This window comes from Trachypithecus francoisi, unplaced genomic scaffold (genome assembly GCF_009764315.1).
Source record: "Trachypithecus francoisi isolate TF-2019V2 unplaced genomic scaffold, Tfra_2.0 Contig00137, whole genome shotgun sequence".
NCBI classification, from domain to species: Eukaryota; Metazoa; Chordata; class Mammalia; order Primates; family Cercopithecidae; genus Trachypithecus; species Trachypithecus francoisi.
This window is the reverse complement of record NW_022680485.1, coordinates 486022-501720: the sequence shown is the minus strand read 5'-3', so window position 1 is coordinate 501720 and position 15699 is coordinate 486022. Positions and strand designations below refer to the sequence as shown.

The window sequence follows — 15699 nt, the reverse complement described above, 5'->3', positions numbered from 1 at the left end:
CATCCTTCATGTTATAATCCTCAACAAACTAGGCATTTAAGGCACATACTTCAAAAGAGTTATCTATGACAAATTCACAGCCAATATACTGAATAGACAGAAGTTGCAAACTTTTTTTCTTGAAAACTGGCACAAGACAAGGGTGCCTTCTCTCACCACTCCCATTCAACATGGAATTTCGAAGTCCTGGCTGAGCAAGCAGGCAAGACGAACAATAAAAGCACCCAAAAAGGAAGAGAGGAACTTAAACTATCCCCATTTGCAGATGACATGACTTTACATCTAAAAAAAACCTATAGTCTCAGCAGAAAAGTTATGTAAGCTGACAACTTCAGCAAAGTTTCAGATTACAAAATAAACATACAGAAATTAGTACATCAACAACATCCAAACCAAAGGCCAAATAAATAATACAATCTCAGCCGGGCACGGTGGCTCACGCCTGCAATCCCAGCACTTTGGGAGGCGGAGAGGGGCGGATCACCTGAGATCAGGAGTACAAGACAAGCCTGGCCAACATGGGGAAACCTCGTCTCTACTAAAAATACAAAAATTAGCCAGGTGTGGTGGTACATGCCTGTAATTCCAGCTACTCAGGAGGCTGAGGCAGGAGAATTGCTTGAACCCAGGAGGCAGAGGTTGCAGTGAGCCAGAATCATACCACTGCACTCCAGCCTGGGCAACAGAGTGAGACTCTGTCTCAAAAAAAAAAAAAAAAAAAAAAAAAAAATCCCATTTACAGTTGCCACAAAAAAGAATAAAATATCTAGAAATACAGCTAACAAGGGAGATGAAAGATCTCTAGGACAAGAATTACAAAACACTTCTTAAAGAAGTCAGAGATGGCCTGACGCAGTGGCTCACGCCTGTAATCCCAGCATTTTGGGAGGCCGAGGCGGTCGGATCACCTGAGGTCGGGAGTTCGAGACCAGCCTGACCAACATGGAGAAACCCCATCTCTGTCTAAAAATACAAAATTAGCCCAGGGTGGTGGTGCATGCCTGTAATCCCAGCTACTCGTGAGTCTGAGGCAGGAGAATCCCTTGAACCCCAGAGGCAGAGGTTGCGGTGAACCAAGATCGTGCCATTGCACTCCAGCCTGGGCAACAAGAGCAAAACTGTCTTGGGGGGAAAAAAAAAGTCAGAGATGATGCAAACAAATGGAAAATCATTTTGTGCTCATTGATAGAAAAGGTCGGTATTAATATGGTCATACTGCCAAAAGAAATTTACAGATGTTATTTCCATGAAACTATCAAAAATATTCTTAACAGAACTAAAACAATAAATAAGTAAATACATACATACATACATACATATGGAACCAAAAAAGAGCTCCAATAGTCAAGGCACTTTTTTAAGCAAAACAAACAAAGCTGGAGGCACTACATTACTCAACTTTAAACCACACTACAAAGCTACAGTAACCAAAGCAGCATGGTACTAGAACAAAAACAGACTCAGACAAATGCAACAGAATAGAGACCCAAAAAATAATGCCATGCACTTACAACCGTCTGATCTTCAACAAAGCTGACAAAGAGAAATACGGGAATAATTTCCTATTTAATTTTAAATATTATTTAAAATTTTATATTTAAATTTAAATATTTAAATAATCCTACTAAAAATAATGCCACACACTTACAACCATATGATCTTCAACAAAACTGACAAAGAGAAATATGGGAATAATTTTCTATTTAATAAATGGTGCAGTAATAACTAGTTAGCACTATATACAAGGCTAGCCCTGGACCCCTTCCTTACAACATATACAAAAATTAACAAGATGAATTAAAGATTTAAGCGTAAAACTTAGAATTATAAAAAACTCTGGAAGATAACCTCATTCCAGACATAGGAACCAGAAAATTTTATAATGAAGATACCAAAAGCAATTGCAACAAATTGACAAATGGGATCTAACTGAAGTTTCTTCATAGAAAACTATTAACAGAGTAAAGACAACCTACAGAATAAGAGAAAATATTTGCAAACTATGCTTTTGACAAAGGTCTAATATCCAGAATCCATAATGAACTTAAATAAGTTTACAAGAAAAAAACAAACAACCTCATTAAAAAGTAGGTGGCCAGGCACGGCCACCTACTTGCTCACACGTGTAATCCCAGCACTTTGGGATGCCGAGGCAGGTAGAATCATCTGAGATCAGGAGTTTGAAACCAGTCTGGCCAACATGGTGAAATCCTGTCTCTACTAAAAATACTAACTTAGCCAGGCATAGTGGCAGGTGCCTGTAACCCCAGCTACTCAGGAGGCTGAGGCAGGAGAATCACTTGAACCAGGGAGGCGGAGGTTGTGGTAAGCCAAGACTGTGTCACTGCACTCCAGCCTGGGCAACAACAGTAAGACTCCATCCCAAAAAAAAAAAAAAAAAAATTAATAAAAACAAAATACGGCTGGGGGCGGTGGCTCACGCCTGTAATCCCAGCACTTGAGGTGGGCAGATCATGAGGTCAAGAAATCGAGACCAACCTGGCCAACATGGTGAAACCCCGTCTTTACTAAAAATACAATTCGCTGGGTGTGGTAGTGGGTGCCAGTAATCCCAACTACTAGGGAGGCTGAGTCAGGAGACTCGCTTGAACCTAGGAGGCGGAGGTTGCAGTGAGCCAACATCTGCACCACTGCACTCTAGCCTGGGGACAAAGCCAGACTCTGTCTCAAAAACAAAAAAAACAAAAACAAAAAAGGTACATAAACATCATGGAACACTGTGTGGCCATAAAAAGATACCAAGATCATTTCTTTTGCAGCAACATGGATGGAGCTAGAGATCATTATCCTTAGAAAACTAATGCATGTTATTATTTATAAATAAGAGCTGGCTAGGAGCAGTGGCTCATGCCTATAATCCCAGCACTTTGGGAGGCCAAGGCAGCTGAACCACGAGGTCAGGAGTTTGAGACCAGCCTGGCCAACATGGTGAAACCCTATCTCTACTAAAAAATAGAAAAATTAGCCAGGTATGGTGGTGGGTGTCTGTAATCCTAGCTACTCGGGAGGCTGAGACAGGAGAATCGCTTGAACCTGGGAGACGGAGGTTGCAGTTAGCTGAGATGGAGCCATTGCACTCCAGCCTGGGCAACAAGAACAAAACTCTGTCTCAGAAAAATAAATTTAAAAAAATAAGAGCTAAATAATAAGAACACATGGACACAAAGAGAGGAACAACAAAAACTGAGACTCATTTGAGGGTGGAGAGTAAGAGGACAAAGAGAATCAGAAAAAAATACTTGTTTGGTGCCATGCTTAGCATCTCAGTGACAAAATAATCTGCACACCAAACCTTCATGACATAATTTTACCTATATAACAAATCTGCAGATGTACCCATGAACCAAAAATAAAAGTTAAAAGTAAAAAATCTATGGATGGAGGAGAGTGCAATGTAGCTGGAAGGACTGGTTTGTACTGCAGATAGTGGCTTAGGTGAGGCTACACTCTGACTTATTTTTGCGCCCATGAAGGCAGATGAGATTACGAACAGTTGGTCAAAGCCTAGGATGGTGGAGAAAACAGATTACTGCTGCAGATTCAGAGTCTGGGCGTGGGGATATTCTAGGAGATGTAGTCATTTTTTGGGTTTTTGGCAAGAAGCACTGGGATCAAAAATGCTGTTGTGAATTTTCTGAGGGTGGTGCCTAGTACTGGGAGGGGTTTGGGCACGTCAATGCCTAGGGGCTGTGTTTGTGAGTAGGTGGAAATCTTGTGGTGGCAGCTGTGGGAAAGTGGGGTTTGTTATCACAGCTCTTGTCCTCTAAGTTTTCAGTCCTCGCTCACCCTTGGAGGAGACCTGAAATCACAGGACAATGAGCAGTGTGACAGTTTGTGTAGAGGAGAGCAGAGTCTCCCATTCCCAGGCACCCAGAGTTCCATTCCAGGCCAGGCCTCTGTGATATCTTTTTTCCGGCACCAAATCTGTAGAGTTTACTGAACACCAAGCAATTCTCCAACACTCACTGTCTAACATTTGAATTCTGACAATACCCAGAGTCAGCACAGACCCTGATTCAGAGCACAGTCCACAACACTGTCTTTACTGCAGATTCCAGTCACAAACTTCATGGGCTGATCTATGCTTCTGAGCCACTGTTTAATAACTGAGGACTCCCAAAACTTTCCTCAAGTTCAGTAATATAATAGAGCTATTCACAGAACTCAGTGAAACACTGTAGTTATCTTTACCAGTTTATTATAAAAAATACAACTCAGAAAAAGTCAAAGGAAGAAATACATAGGACCAGGAAAAAAGGTGGGCAAAGATGAAGCACGTAGATAATCCTGATAAAGAACTATGATTAATAAAACTCTCCATCCTTTGTGTTCTCCAGAAACAGTTTTTAAAAAGAAACACCCTCTTATTATGACTTGGTGGTGCTCTCTTTTCTCACCTGTCATATAGCCAGACATAGACTCTGCACATTTCCTTCCTTTTCTTATTAAAAAATCAGCTAAATTTGTCTTCAGTGGTCAAAATAAAATACTTCTTAATCAAACTTAAGTTTTTCTTTTGCCACAGCTCCTAAACTGAGCTACACTCAGTCTGAGCCAACATACAACCCCATCATATGTTCATCCTAAGAACATGCTAACTTCAGGGTAAAACATTCTCTGATCTAAAACCTGATTTTTTCACCCTCTATTCGCCATTCTTCTGCTATTTTCTTTCTAATCTTGTTTTCTCCCCTCTGTGAAAAAAAGCGCTTGTCTGCCTGAACTTTGCAATAATAGTTGGTACTTCCTCCTGTTCCAATACTCCTTTGGAATTAAATTTTTTTACATAAATCTAACTGTTTCATTTTATAAAATTTAGAAACTGCCTCAAAACAATAACTTTATCTTCAGTAAGACCTTCCCAGTCCTTTTTCATTTTAATCTTAACTGCACCTGCCTGTGCATCCCCAGCTTCCCAGGGCTCTCAAGCTTCTCTCAGGATAAAGCCTTCTTCCATGGCTGAGGTGAGCAGGCTGAGATATTTGCAGAAAAGGCTCCCCAGAAAGAACTAACTGGGCCTTTAATAACCTCCTTTTGCAGGCTCAATATTAGCTTTAGATGGGTTCAAGCTTTAATTTTCATATCTGAGTTATTCACTTGGTGTCTGAAACTAAGTGTTTGAAAAATCCAGCAAAATTACTGAAACACAGTGTTGGCATATAAAAAGAAAATTTCAAGGTGCTTCCATTTCATACCTCTATAAGAAAACCAAAAGTGTCTATACCTTTCAAACAGTAAAAGTATTATTTTATTATTTATTTTAAAAGTCATGTAGTAGGCCGGGCATGGTGGCTCACACTTGTAATCCCAGCACTTTGGGAGGCCAAGGCCAGCGGGTCATCTGAAGTCAGGAGTTCGAGACTAGCCTGGCCAACATGGTGAAACCCCACCTCTACTACAAATACAAAAATTAGCCAGGCATGGTGATGCGCACCTGTAATCCCAGCTACTCGGGAGGCTGAGGCAGAAGAATCACTTGAATCTGGGAGACGGAAGGTTGCAGTGAGCTGAGATCATGGCACTGCACTCCAGCCTGGGTGACAGAGCGAGACTCCGTCTCAGAAAAAAAGAAAGTTATGTAGTAAACAATTCGTCATATGAGAACACTTCTAGGAGGTACCAAATTTCATCTCATAACAGTTAGCATTAAATTCAGAAATCAAGATCATAGGATACAGAACTGATATTCACTGTCACAAATTTATGGTGCAAAAAGAGGAACTATGTTTTCATGAATCTATGTAACTCACCAATTATCTACTACATTTTCTTGTGGAAATGTATTTAATTTTTACAGCCAAAAAGGAAGAGGGATTGTCTCACTCTGTCACCCAGGCTGCAATGCAGTGGTGCGATCTCAGCTCCCTGCAACCTCCATCTCCCAGGTTCAAGCGATTCTCCTGCCTCAGCCTCCCAAGTAGCTGGAACTACAGGCGTGCACCACTATGCCTGGCTAATTTTTGTATTTTTAGTAGAGATGAGGTTTCACCATATTGGCCAGGCTGGTCCCAAACTCATGACCTCATGATCCGCATACCTCAGCCTTTCAAAATGCTGGGATAACAGGTGTAAGCCACTGCACCTTGCCCTTATTCTTTTCCTTAGTAGGATTCTAACAGGTAAACCTTGGAATTCTGTTTGAAATCACCCAGTCATAAACACAACCGACAAATTTTCTAAACTCACTATGGGAAAGAAAAAGGTAAATAAAAACTTTTAACAAATAGAATATAAAATTAGATTTTTTTTTCTTGAAACCCAACTCTTATATGCTCTTTGCACATATTTTCTTACCTTTGAAATGCTACTAATAAAATGCAATTTACATTTAAAAAAACTAAAGTCACCGGCTGCACGTGGTGGCTCACGCCTGTAATCCCAGCACTTTGGGAGGCAGAGGCGGGCGGATCACAAGGTCAAGAGATCGGTCAGGAGATCGAGACCATCCTGGCTAACACAGTGAAACCCCGTCTCTACTAAAAATACAAAAAAATCAGCCAGGAGTGGTGGCAGGCACCTGTAGTCCCAGCTACTGGGGAGTCTGAGGCAGGAGAATGGCATGAACCCGGGAGGCAGAGCTTGCAGTGAGCTGAGATCATGGCACTGCACTCCAGCCTGGGCGACAAAGCAAGACTCCATCTCAAAAAAAAAAGTAAAAATAAGTGCACAAATCTTTTCAAGGTGACACACGTAGGGAGTGGCAATGCTGATTAGAAAACAGATGTGTCATCCCCGCACGGTGGCTCATGTCTGTGATCCCAGCATCTTGGGAGGCCGAGGGGGTGGATCACCTGAGGTGGGGAGTTCGAGGCAAGCCTGGCCAACACGGGAAAACTCTGTTTATACTAAAAACACAAAATTAGCTGGGCATGGTGGTGCACGCCTGTAATCCCAGCTACCTGGGAGGCAGAGGTTGCAGTGAGCCAAGATGGTGCCACTGAACTCCAGCCTAGGCAACAAGAGCAAAACCCCATCTCAAAAAAAAAAAGAAAACAGATGTGTCTAATTCATGTGTTAAGTCAGGTCACCAATCACTTGATTTTCCCACCCCATCCTGCTCACTTAAGTGCTCAGTGACCACCCTCTCACTGCACTATACCTCAGTGACTGCCCCAAGTGCATTTTACTTTGCAAGTTTTTGCATCGTTTCACTGTGGTCACTTTTTTTTATCTTTTGAAATGCTATTTTTTCTTTCACAAATCTTAGACAATCCAGGGGACAGAAATTATCTCTGTGTTTTTTCCTCAATACCAGTATCTGATTGGCTGTCATCAGCAATGTGTCTCCAAGAAATGGAAGCTGGGTTGAGTAAAGGCAATCTTAATGTCTCAAGGGTTATTTTTTCTTTTTTGAGATGGAGTTTCACTCTTGGTGCCCATGCTTGAGTCCAATGGCGCGATCTTGGCTCACTGCAACCTCCACCTCCCAGGTACAAGCGATTCTCCTGGCTCAGCCTCCCAAGTAGCTCGGATTACAGGCATGCACCACCAGGCACAGTTAATTTTTTGCATTTAATAGAGATGAGGTTTCACCATGTTAGTCAGGCTGGTCGTGAACTCCTGACCTTAGGTGATCCACTGCCTCAGACTCCCAAAGTGCTGGAATTACAGGCATGCATCACCGTGCAGGCAAGGGTTAGTTTTTCAAAGGAAGAGTGCAGGGGAGAGCCCTATCAGTCCAAGGGCATCCATCTGTTCCAATGAGAGGCTACACTCCATACCTCAGGCTGTTTTATGAAAGAAAACAACCCAGCAGATTATATTCACTAGACACTCAAGCAGATATAGCCATGGTAGGTATATTGGTTTATTCACAGAAACTACTGAAGCCCAGGACTAGAAAAAACTGAAGGTGGCTGAGGCCACATCACCCATAACGCTTCCAAAGGGAAATCTTGACCCAAAAATATTCTGATACCTATCTCTGTGCCTAGAGAAGATTTTAAAAAATGAGGCGAAAAGATTTTTTACAATACAGTCAGGGGATTGTTCTTCTTTTTCTTCTCATAAAAAATATTTTCAAACAGAAAACGATTTTTTTAGTGCCAATGTCAAAAAATGGTTAGTTAAAATACAGTATCTAAAGTGTAAAATAAAAGGCAAATAGTTGATAATGTGAATTAGAAAGGGGAAGCTGGCATTTGAGAATGTGAGAGGAAACTGGAAATTTAGTATTTTAGTACAAGTCATAGTTAGTCTGGAGGAATGGGATGTGAGATCCAGCTTTAGAGAACTGAGGAAAAACGCAGGGGAAAATCAGTCCCCTGTGCAGTGTTAAAATAACTAAGTAGCAGGTAATGAGACTGAGGTTACTTTAGTCTTTGGGTTCCTACTTTTTAAAAACTCTAACTCAAATGCTTTATTTTGTAAATTACTGGACTGACGGAAACAAAATTTAGGCTTAATCAATCATAAACTGCCAATTAACCTCTGATTACATAACCAGGAAATGTCCACCTTAATCGTACAAATGAAGTAACTATGAACGGTACCTAACCAATTATTTAATTTGGTTTTCTTCATCATGTACCTTTAAAAGTCTTTCCTTCAAGTTGCTTTCGTAAGTCACAAGCTACAAACCACAGCTGAGTGCTCTACAATTTTTGATTCAACCTTTGATTAAATTCTACAATATTTTTGTGGTGACCCTCATTATTTATTTATTTATTTTATTTATTTACTTATTTTTTGAGACGGAGTTTCATTCTTATTGCCCAGGCTGGAGTGCAATAGCGCCATCTCAGCTCACTGCAAACGCCACCTCCCGGGTTCAAGAGATTTTACTGCCTCAGCCTTCCGAGTATCTGGGATTACAGGCATGTGCCACCACGCCCGGCTAATTTTGGATTTTTAGTAGAAACGGGGTTTCACCATGTTGGTCAAGCTGGTCTTGAACTCCTGACCTCAGGTGATCCACCTGCCTCGGTCTCTCAAAGTGCTGGGATTACTGACGTGAGCCACCGCGCCCGGCCCTGCCATAAGATTTTAATAGGAGAAAATAGGAACTGGGAACCCCACGGAGGAAAACTGTTCCCATTAATGAACCCACACCCTGAGTCAGGATTCTCCCGTGACGCCCGTCCCGTGATCCCTGCACAATCTGAGAGAGATGTGGCGCTGCGGGTACAGAGCTGCCAGAGAGGGCTACAGGCCAGGGCACAGTCACTACGCAGAGAACAGACAGGACGCCCCGGGGCCTGGCTGTCAGCGCGCCGCCATCTTATGGCTGCAGGGTACTGAGGCCGAGCTGGGGAAGAACTCCGGGTGCAGATTGTGGAGCTGACTGCCCGGAGGCCTGAGTCCCGCTATAGCCACTTCCCACCGGTTCCAACCAGCCCCTTCCCCCACTGGGGGTGTCGCACCCGGAACTCTCACCATTTCTAGGCTTCCAGGGGGTCCTGGAGTCCTAGCTGTGGATCTCCCAGTTTCTGCAGGTCACAGGCCCACTGACGCTGGACCTCTAGGAGCAGAGGACACAGAGCAGTGAAGGTAAGACCTGGAGCTCCGGCGGCAGCGAGAGACAAAGGCGCCGCCAAATCCCGGAAGCCATCTTGTGTGCTCCAGCTGCGTGCCTGATTGGACGGTTCCCAGCCCAGCGTGCCTGATTGGACAACGTTTAAGGTCCTGACCCTTCAGGCCCTGAGTGACAGAAGATGTGATCAGACACTGGGCTGAATGCAGAGTGACAGCCTACGCTGCAGCCTTTTCAGCCAGGGCTTCCTCTTTTAGCTGAGCCAGGCCCATCCCAGAGGGTATTTGTATTTAACCTTGTGTATAAGGTCATATACACTTGTAAATGATATATGGCTACTCACAAAAATAATATAATAATTATTATTTTAGAATTTCAGATTTTATGACCTTCCTGGCTTCTGGTCCTTTGAGTAGGTAGCCTGAGAATTTTAAAAAGAAGCAATCCTCAAATAAAATGTGAGCCACATGTGAATTTTAAATTTTCTAGTAGTCAAATTTTAAAAAGAAAAAAACAAATGGAATTGATTGTAACAATCTAATTAACCCAATATATCCAAAGTGTTATTTTAATATGGGAGCAATATGAAATTATTAATGAAACACACACATATATATACACACACACACACCACACCACACACACATATATATGGAACTAAATCTTTGAAAATAACTGTATTTCACCTTTCTAACACATTGCAATTCAGACCAGCCACATTCCAGGCACCCAGTAGCCACACGTGGCCAATAGCTGCCACATTAAAGTGCAGCTCTGATGTCAGGGGAGTGAAGAGCCTGAACATCCCTTTTTTGCCAGAGGTGAATGGACAGCCTCTCTCTACCAACATCTCTCTTCAATTCCAAGGAAGAAACAGTTAGTGACCATAGAAAGAACAGAGGACAGATAGAATAAAATAACCACAGGTCGACCTGTGGTTACCTCTGGTTATTTTATTAACCACTGCTGCCCCCCTGTTGCTCACCTTAATTCCAAACATCAGACAGTGAACAAAGAATGATGAAGCCACAAAACAAGAAAACTCTATCTTCAGATCTGTCCACAGTCTTAACCTCCAATGTTTAGATATGGAGAAAATAGATTAAAGGCAAACATATTTTGCTATTTGGACTTGGCCCTAATGGTCAGTCTGTGGTTATTGTTATGCGCGTCCATGTGAAGAAACTACCAAACAGGATTTGTGTGAGCAATAAAGCTTTTTAATCACCTGGGTGCAGGCGGGCTGAGTCCGAAAAGAGAGTCAACGAAGGGAGATAAGGGTGGGGCCGTTTTATAGGATTTGGGTAGGTAAAGGAAAATTACAGTCGAAGGGGGGTTGTTCTCTGGCGGGCAGGAGTGGGAGTCACAAGGTGCTCAGTAGGGGAGTTTTTTGAGCCAGGATGAACCAGGAAAAGGAATTTCACAAGGTAATGGCATCGCTTAAGGCAAGGACCGGCCATTTTCACTTCTTTTGTGGTGGAATGTCATCAGTTAAGGTGGGGCAGGGCATTTTCACTTCAGGCCATCTGGGCGTATACATGCAAGTCAAAGGGGATGCAGACGTGCAAGTCACAGGCGTATAAGTGCAAGTCACAGGGGATGCGATGGCTTGGCTTGAGCTCAGAGGCCTGACAGTTATCTGTTTTCTCCTGTGATATGGCGGACTGTGTGAATATAAGCACCAATCACACGCAGACATGTCTATATGTATTTTTGCATTATTCAATATTCTCTTACAAGACATTGAACTTTGTATCAGGAATAAAGGTAATGTGAGTCTTTTTTCTTCCCTTGGCGCTGCCCACAGGATGCATCGTGACATACTGCTAAGTTCTGCATTCAGGTTATGTGACTCTTTTCTTTTACCTAGGTCCAGAATATTTTGCACAATAGGACATATTACTAGGCCCAACATATATAAAATGGGAGGCCCTCGCCTGGGCCCTTTCTACAGAGGGCCTTGTGACATACCTCTGCATCAATCACCTAAGAGATGCTACTCTTCATTTTTCCCTGCACTGTGCCCACAGGAAAAATTGGGACTTATCACTAAGCCTAGGTACCAGCTGATGTGTCTCTCCTGCCTGGGCCTTGAACCACAGAGAGCATTGTTACCTATTGCTGGGCTCAGCATCCAGGTGATTTGACTCTGCTGCCTGTGTCCTGCTGTCAGGAGTAGGTTGTAACATATTCCCGACTGAATATTCAGGTGATGTGACACTCCTGTCTGGTCCCTGCCCTCAGAAAATAGTGTGACATATTCCTGGCCCAAGTATGAGAGTCAACATGGCCTTCAGCAACACTTCAGGGCCTTTAACCTTAGGTACATCATCTCACAATTCAGAAGGTCCTTTCCAAACTCAGGAATGAACAAGTGGCTGTTGGCTGTCTAGGTTCTCCATGAGTTCACATTTAACATTGAATTTATGTCCGCTTAAATATCAGGTTTGTTTCTTCAATTTAGGTGTATAACACTGATAACTGAGGGGTAATCATAGGTAATTTGACTTGAACCACAAAGTTTATTCAAATGGCACATCTAAAAGATTTTAGTACTGGCTTATTCAACTTAAAAATGGGGCAGAGGCCGGGCGCAGTGGCTCATGCTTGTAATCCCAGCACATTGGGAGGCCGAGAAGGGAGGAGATCACGAAGTCAAGAAATCAAGACCATCCTGGCCAACATGGCGAAACCCCGCCTCTACTAAAAATACAAAAATTAGCTGGGTGTGGTGGCACAGGCCTGTAGTCTCAGCTACTCGGGAGGCTGAGGCAGGAGAATGGCTTGACTGGAGAGGCGGAGATTGCAATGGGCCGAGATCACTCCACCGAGACTCCAGCCTGGTGACAGAGCATGACTCTGTCTCAAAAAAAAAAAAAAAAAAATGGCAGAGTATTTTCCTGATGTTCAACTAATTTTTATTTTTCCTGAATTAGCAGTTTTATGAGTCAGTCTCTTCTTTAGAATTCTCACAATCCTTACCCAGTCCAAACAATATAATTTTAAAATTATCAGAAACCTATACTCAACTTGTCTGGGTTATTTCTATCCTTTCATAAACCTCGTTACAGGCACAGTACTGTAGGATTTTGCATGCTGTTGCAGTTTATAGAAACTATGTCAGAATTAAACCATTAACTGTAGAAATGACTTCAAATAATTATAAAGAAACAAATTTATTATGTCTGTGCCCTGTTATAACTTATCATAACCATAATTATGACTAATAGCTTATACTTAGATATATAAGATTTTTAGAAATTTCATATGATTGTGGAATAAATGTTAATAATATATATTAAAATAGAAGTTGAAGAAGATCAAACATTATCTTTGATTCAACAATGCTTTTCATGTAACTTAACATATCAAATAATTACATTTTTTACTTTTTTAGATGTTGCATTGACCCTCTGTAGCATCCAAAAGTTAGGGGTCTAGGCTGTGTGCACTGGCTCACACCTGTAATCCCAGCACTCTGGGAGGCCAAGGCGGGTGGATCACCTGAGGTCAGGAGTTTGAGACCAGCCTGGCCAACATGGTGAAACCCCGTCTCTACTAAAACACAAAAAATTAGCTAGGCATGGTGGCAGGCGGCTGCAATCCCAGCTACTTGGGAGGCTGAGGCAGGAGAATTGCTTGAACCTGGGAGATGAAGGTTGCAGTGAGCCAAAATCATGCCATTGCCCTCCAGCCTGGGCAAAAGAGTAAGATGCTGTCTCAATAAAAAAGAAAGGCCAGGTGCAGTGGCTCATGCCTGTAATCCCAGCACTTTAGGGGGCTGAGGTGGGCGGATCACGAGGTCAGGAGATCGAGACCATGCTGGCTAACACGGTGAAACCCCGTCTCTACTAAAAATACAAAAAAATTAGCCAGGCTTGGTGGCGGGCTCCTGTAGTCTCAGCTACTCGGGAGGCTGAGGCAGGAGAATGGCATGAACCCGGGAGGCGGAACTTGCAGTGAGCTGAGATGGCTCCACTGCACTCCAGCCTGGGCGACAGAGTGAAACTCTGTCTCAAAAAAATAAAAAAAAGAAAAGAAAAGAAAAAAAAAGTTAGGGGTCTAATAATACATAAAATTTGTGTTCAAGAAAAAATCATTATACTTTTTTATTAATGTATTAATGTACTATCAATGGTAAAGCTAATTTTAATAAAACCTTATAAATAAATTCATCAAATTTGTTATTTTTAGCCAATCTAGATATCCATAAATATGTTACAATCTCTTATAATTAATCGTTTAAACTTTTAATATTTTATTTTTATTTACTATTTTATTTTTTTAATTTGACACAATCAAGTAATTTCAAACTACACTAAATGTTTTTAACTTCCTTCATCAAAAGCATTTTTTGCTTTCGTTTTTACATTCTATGCAGAATTGTTTTTCATACATCTAGTTAATTTATAATGTAATTTATATATAATTACATTAACTCTTTTTTTTTAAGATGGAGTCTAGCTCTGTCACCCAGGCTGGAGTGCAATGTGGGATCTCAGCTCACTGCAACCTCTGCCTCCTAGGTTCAAGCGATTCTCCTGCCTCAGCCTCCAGAGTAGCTGGGACTACAGGCGCGTACCACCATGCCCGGCTAATTTTAGTATTGTTAGTAGAGACCGGGTTTCACTGTGTTAGCCAGGATGGTCTCCATCTCCTGATCTCGTAATCCTCCCGCCTCAGCCTCCCAAAGTGCTGGGATTACAGGCGTGAGCCTCATTAACTCCTAACAACCTAACTTTTAGTGAGATTCCTAGGAAGCAATTTTGAACTGTTTGTTTCAGTATTTGCAGACAAAATTTATTTTATATTTTAAATAAAATATGTTTTTTAAATTTTTTAAAATAACTGGCCTAAATATATTTATTTTTATATTATATAAAAATAAGATTCTGGTTAGGCATGTTGTCTCATACTTGTAATTCCAGCACTTTGGGAGACCAAGACAGGAAGGGTGTTTAAGCCCAGGAATTCAAGACCATATATATATATCACATTTCTTTATCCACTCATTGGATGATAGGCATTTAGGCTGGTTCTGTATTTTTACAGTTGCAAATTGTGCTGCTATAAATATGTGTGTGCATGTGTCTTTTTAATATAATGATTTTTTTGTGTGTGTGTAGATACCGAGTAGTGGGATTGCTGGATCAAATGATAGTTCTACCTTTAGGTTTTAGTTTTTGTTTGTTTGTTTGTTTTTGTTTTTGTTTTTGTTTTGAGACAGATTCTCACTCTGTCGCCCAGGCTGGAGTGCAGTGGCGCGATCTTGGCTCACTGCAACCTCTGCCGCCAGGATTCAAGGGATTCTCCTGCCTCAGCCTCCAAAGTAGCTGGGATTACAGGCGCCTGCCACCATACCCAGCTAATTTTTTCTGTATTTTTAGTAGAGGCGGGGTTTCTCCCTCTTGGCCAGGCTGGTCTTGAACTCCTGACCTCCTGATCCACCTGCCTCAGTCTCCTAAAGGGCTGGAATGTCAGGCGTGAGCCACCACGCCCAGCCCTACCTTTAGTTCTTTTTTTTTTTTTTTTTGAGACGGAGTCTGGCTCTGTCGTCCAGGCTGGAGTGCAGTGGTGCAATCTCAGCTCACTGCAAGCTCCGCCTCCTGGGTTTAAGCCATTCTCCTGCCTCAGCCTCCTGAGCAGCTGCGACTACAGGTGCCCGCCACCTCGCCAGGCTAGTTTTTTGTATTTTTTTTTTTTTTTTAGTAGAGACGGGGTTTCACCGTGTTAGCCAGGATGGTCTCGATCTCCTGACCTCGTGATCTGCCGGTCTCCGCCTCCCAAAGTGCTGGGATTACAGGCTTGAGCCACCGCGCCTGGACTCCTTTAGTTCTTTAAAAAATCTTCATTCTGTTTTTACTTTTATAGTGGTTGTACTAGTTTACATTCCCACCAGCAGTGTAAAAGTGCTTTTGTTTCACCACATTCTTGTCAACATCTGGCATTTTAAAATTTTTAAATTAAGACCATTCTTGTAGGAGCAAGGTAGTATCACATTGTGGTTTTGATTTGCATTTCCCTGATAACTAGTGATGTTTAGCATGTTTTTATATGTTTGTTGGCCATTTGTATATCTCCTTTTGAGAATTGTTTATTCATGTTTTTAGCTTACTGTTTCATGGGATTGTTTTTTTGTTTTGTTTTGTTTTTTTGTTTTTTTCCTGATTCTTTTGAGTTTCTCGTAGATTCAGACTATTTGTCTT

At 42.0% G+C, this 15699-nt stretch overlaps 1 protein-coding gene across 3 annotated transcripts in view; it reads right to left on the bottom strand.

Moving 5' to 3' along the window:
- The window catches only part of LOC117065832 (zinc finger protein 675), a 32064-nt gene extending 22426 nt beyond the window's left edge, over positions 1-9638 (bottom strand). Inside the window, exon 1 of one of the 3 annotated variants that reach the window (XM_033181281.1) lies at positions 9397-9638. In XM_033181281.1, the coding sequence (XP_033037172.1) occupies positions 9397-9399 (3 nt within the window). In that variant the 5' untranslated portion in view covers positions 9400-9638. The remainder of the gene's footprint in view (positions 1-9396) is intronic. The other 2 variants (XM_033181357.1, XM_033181188.1) reach the window with 2 other exon arrangements.
- Positions 9639-15699: the final 6061 nt, after the last annotated feature.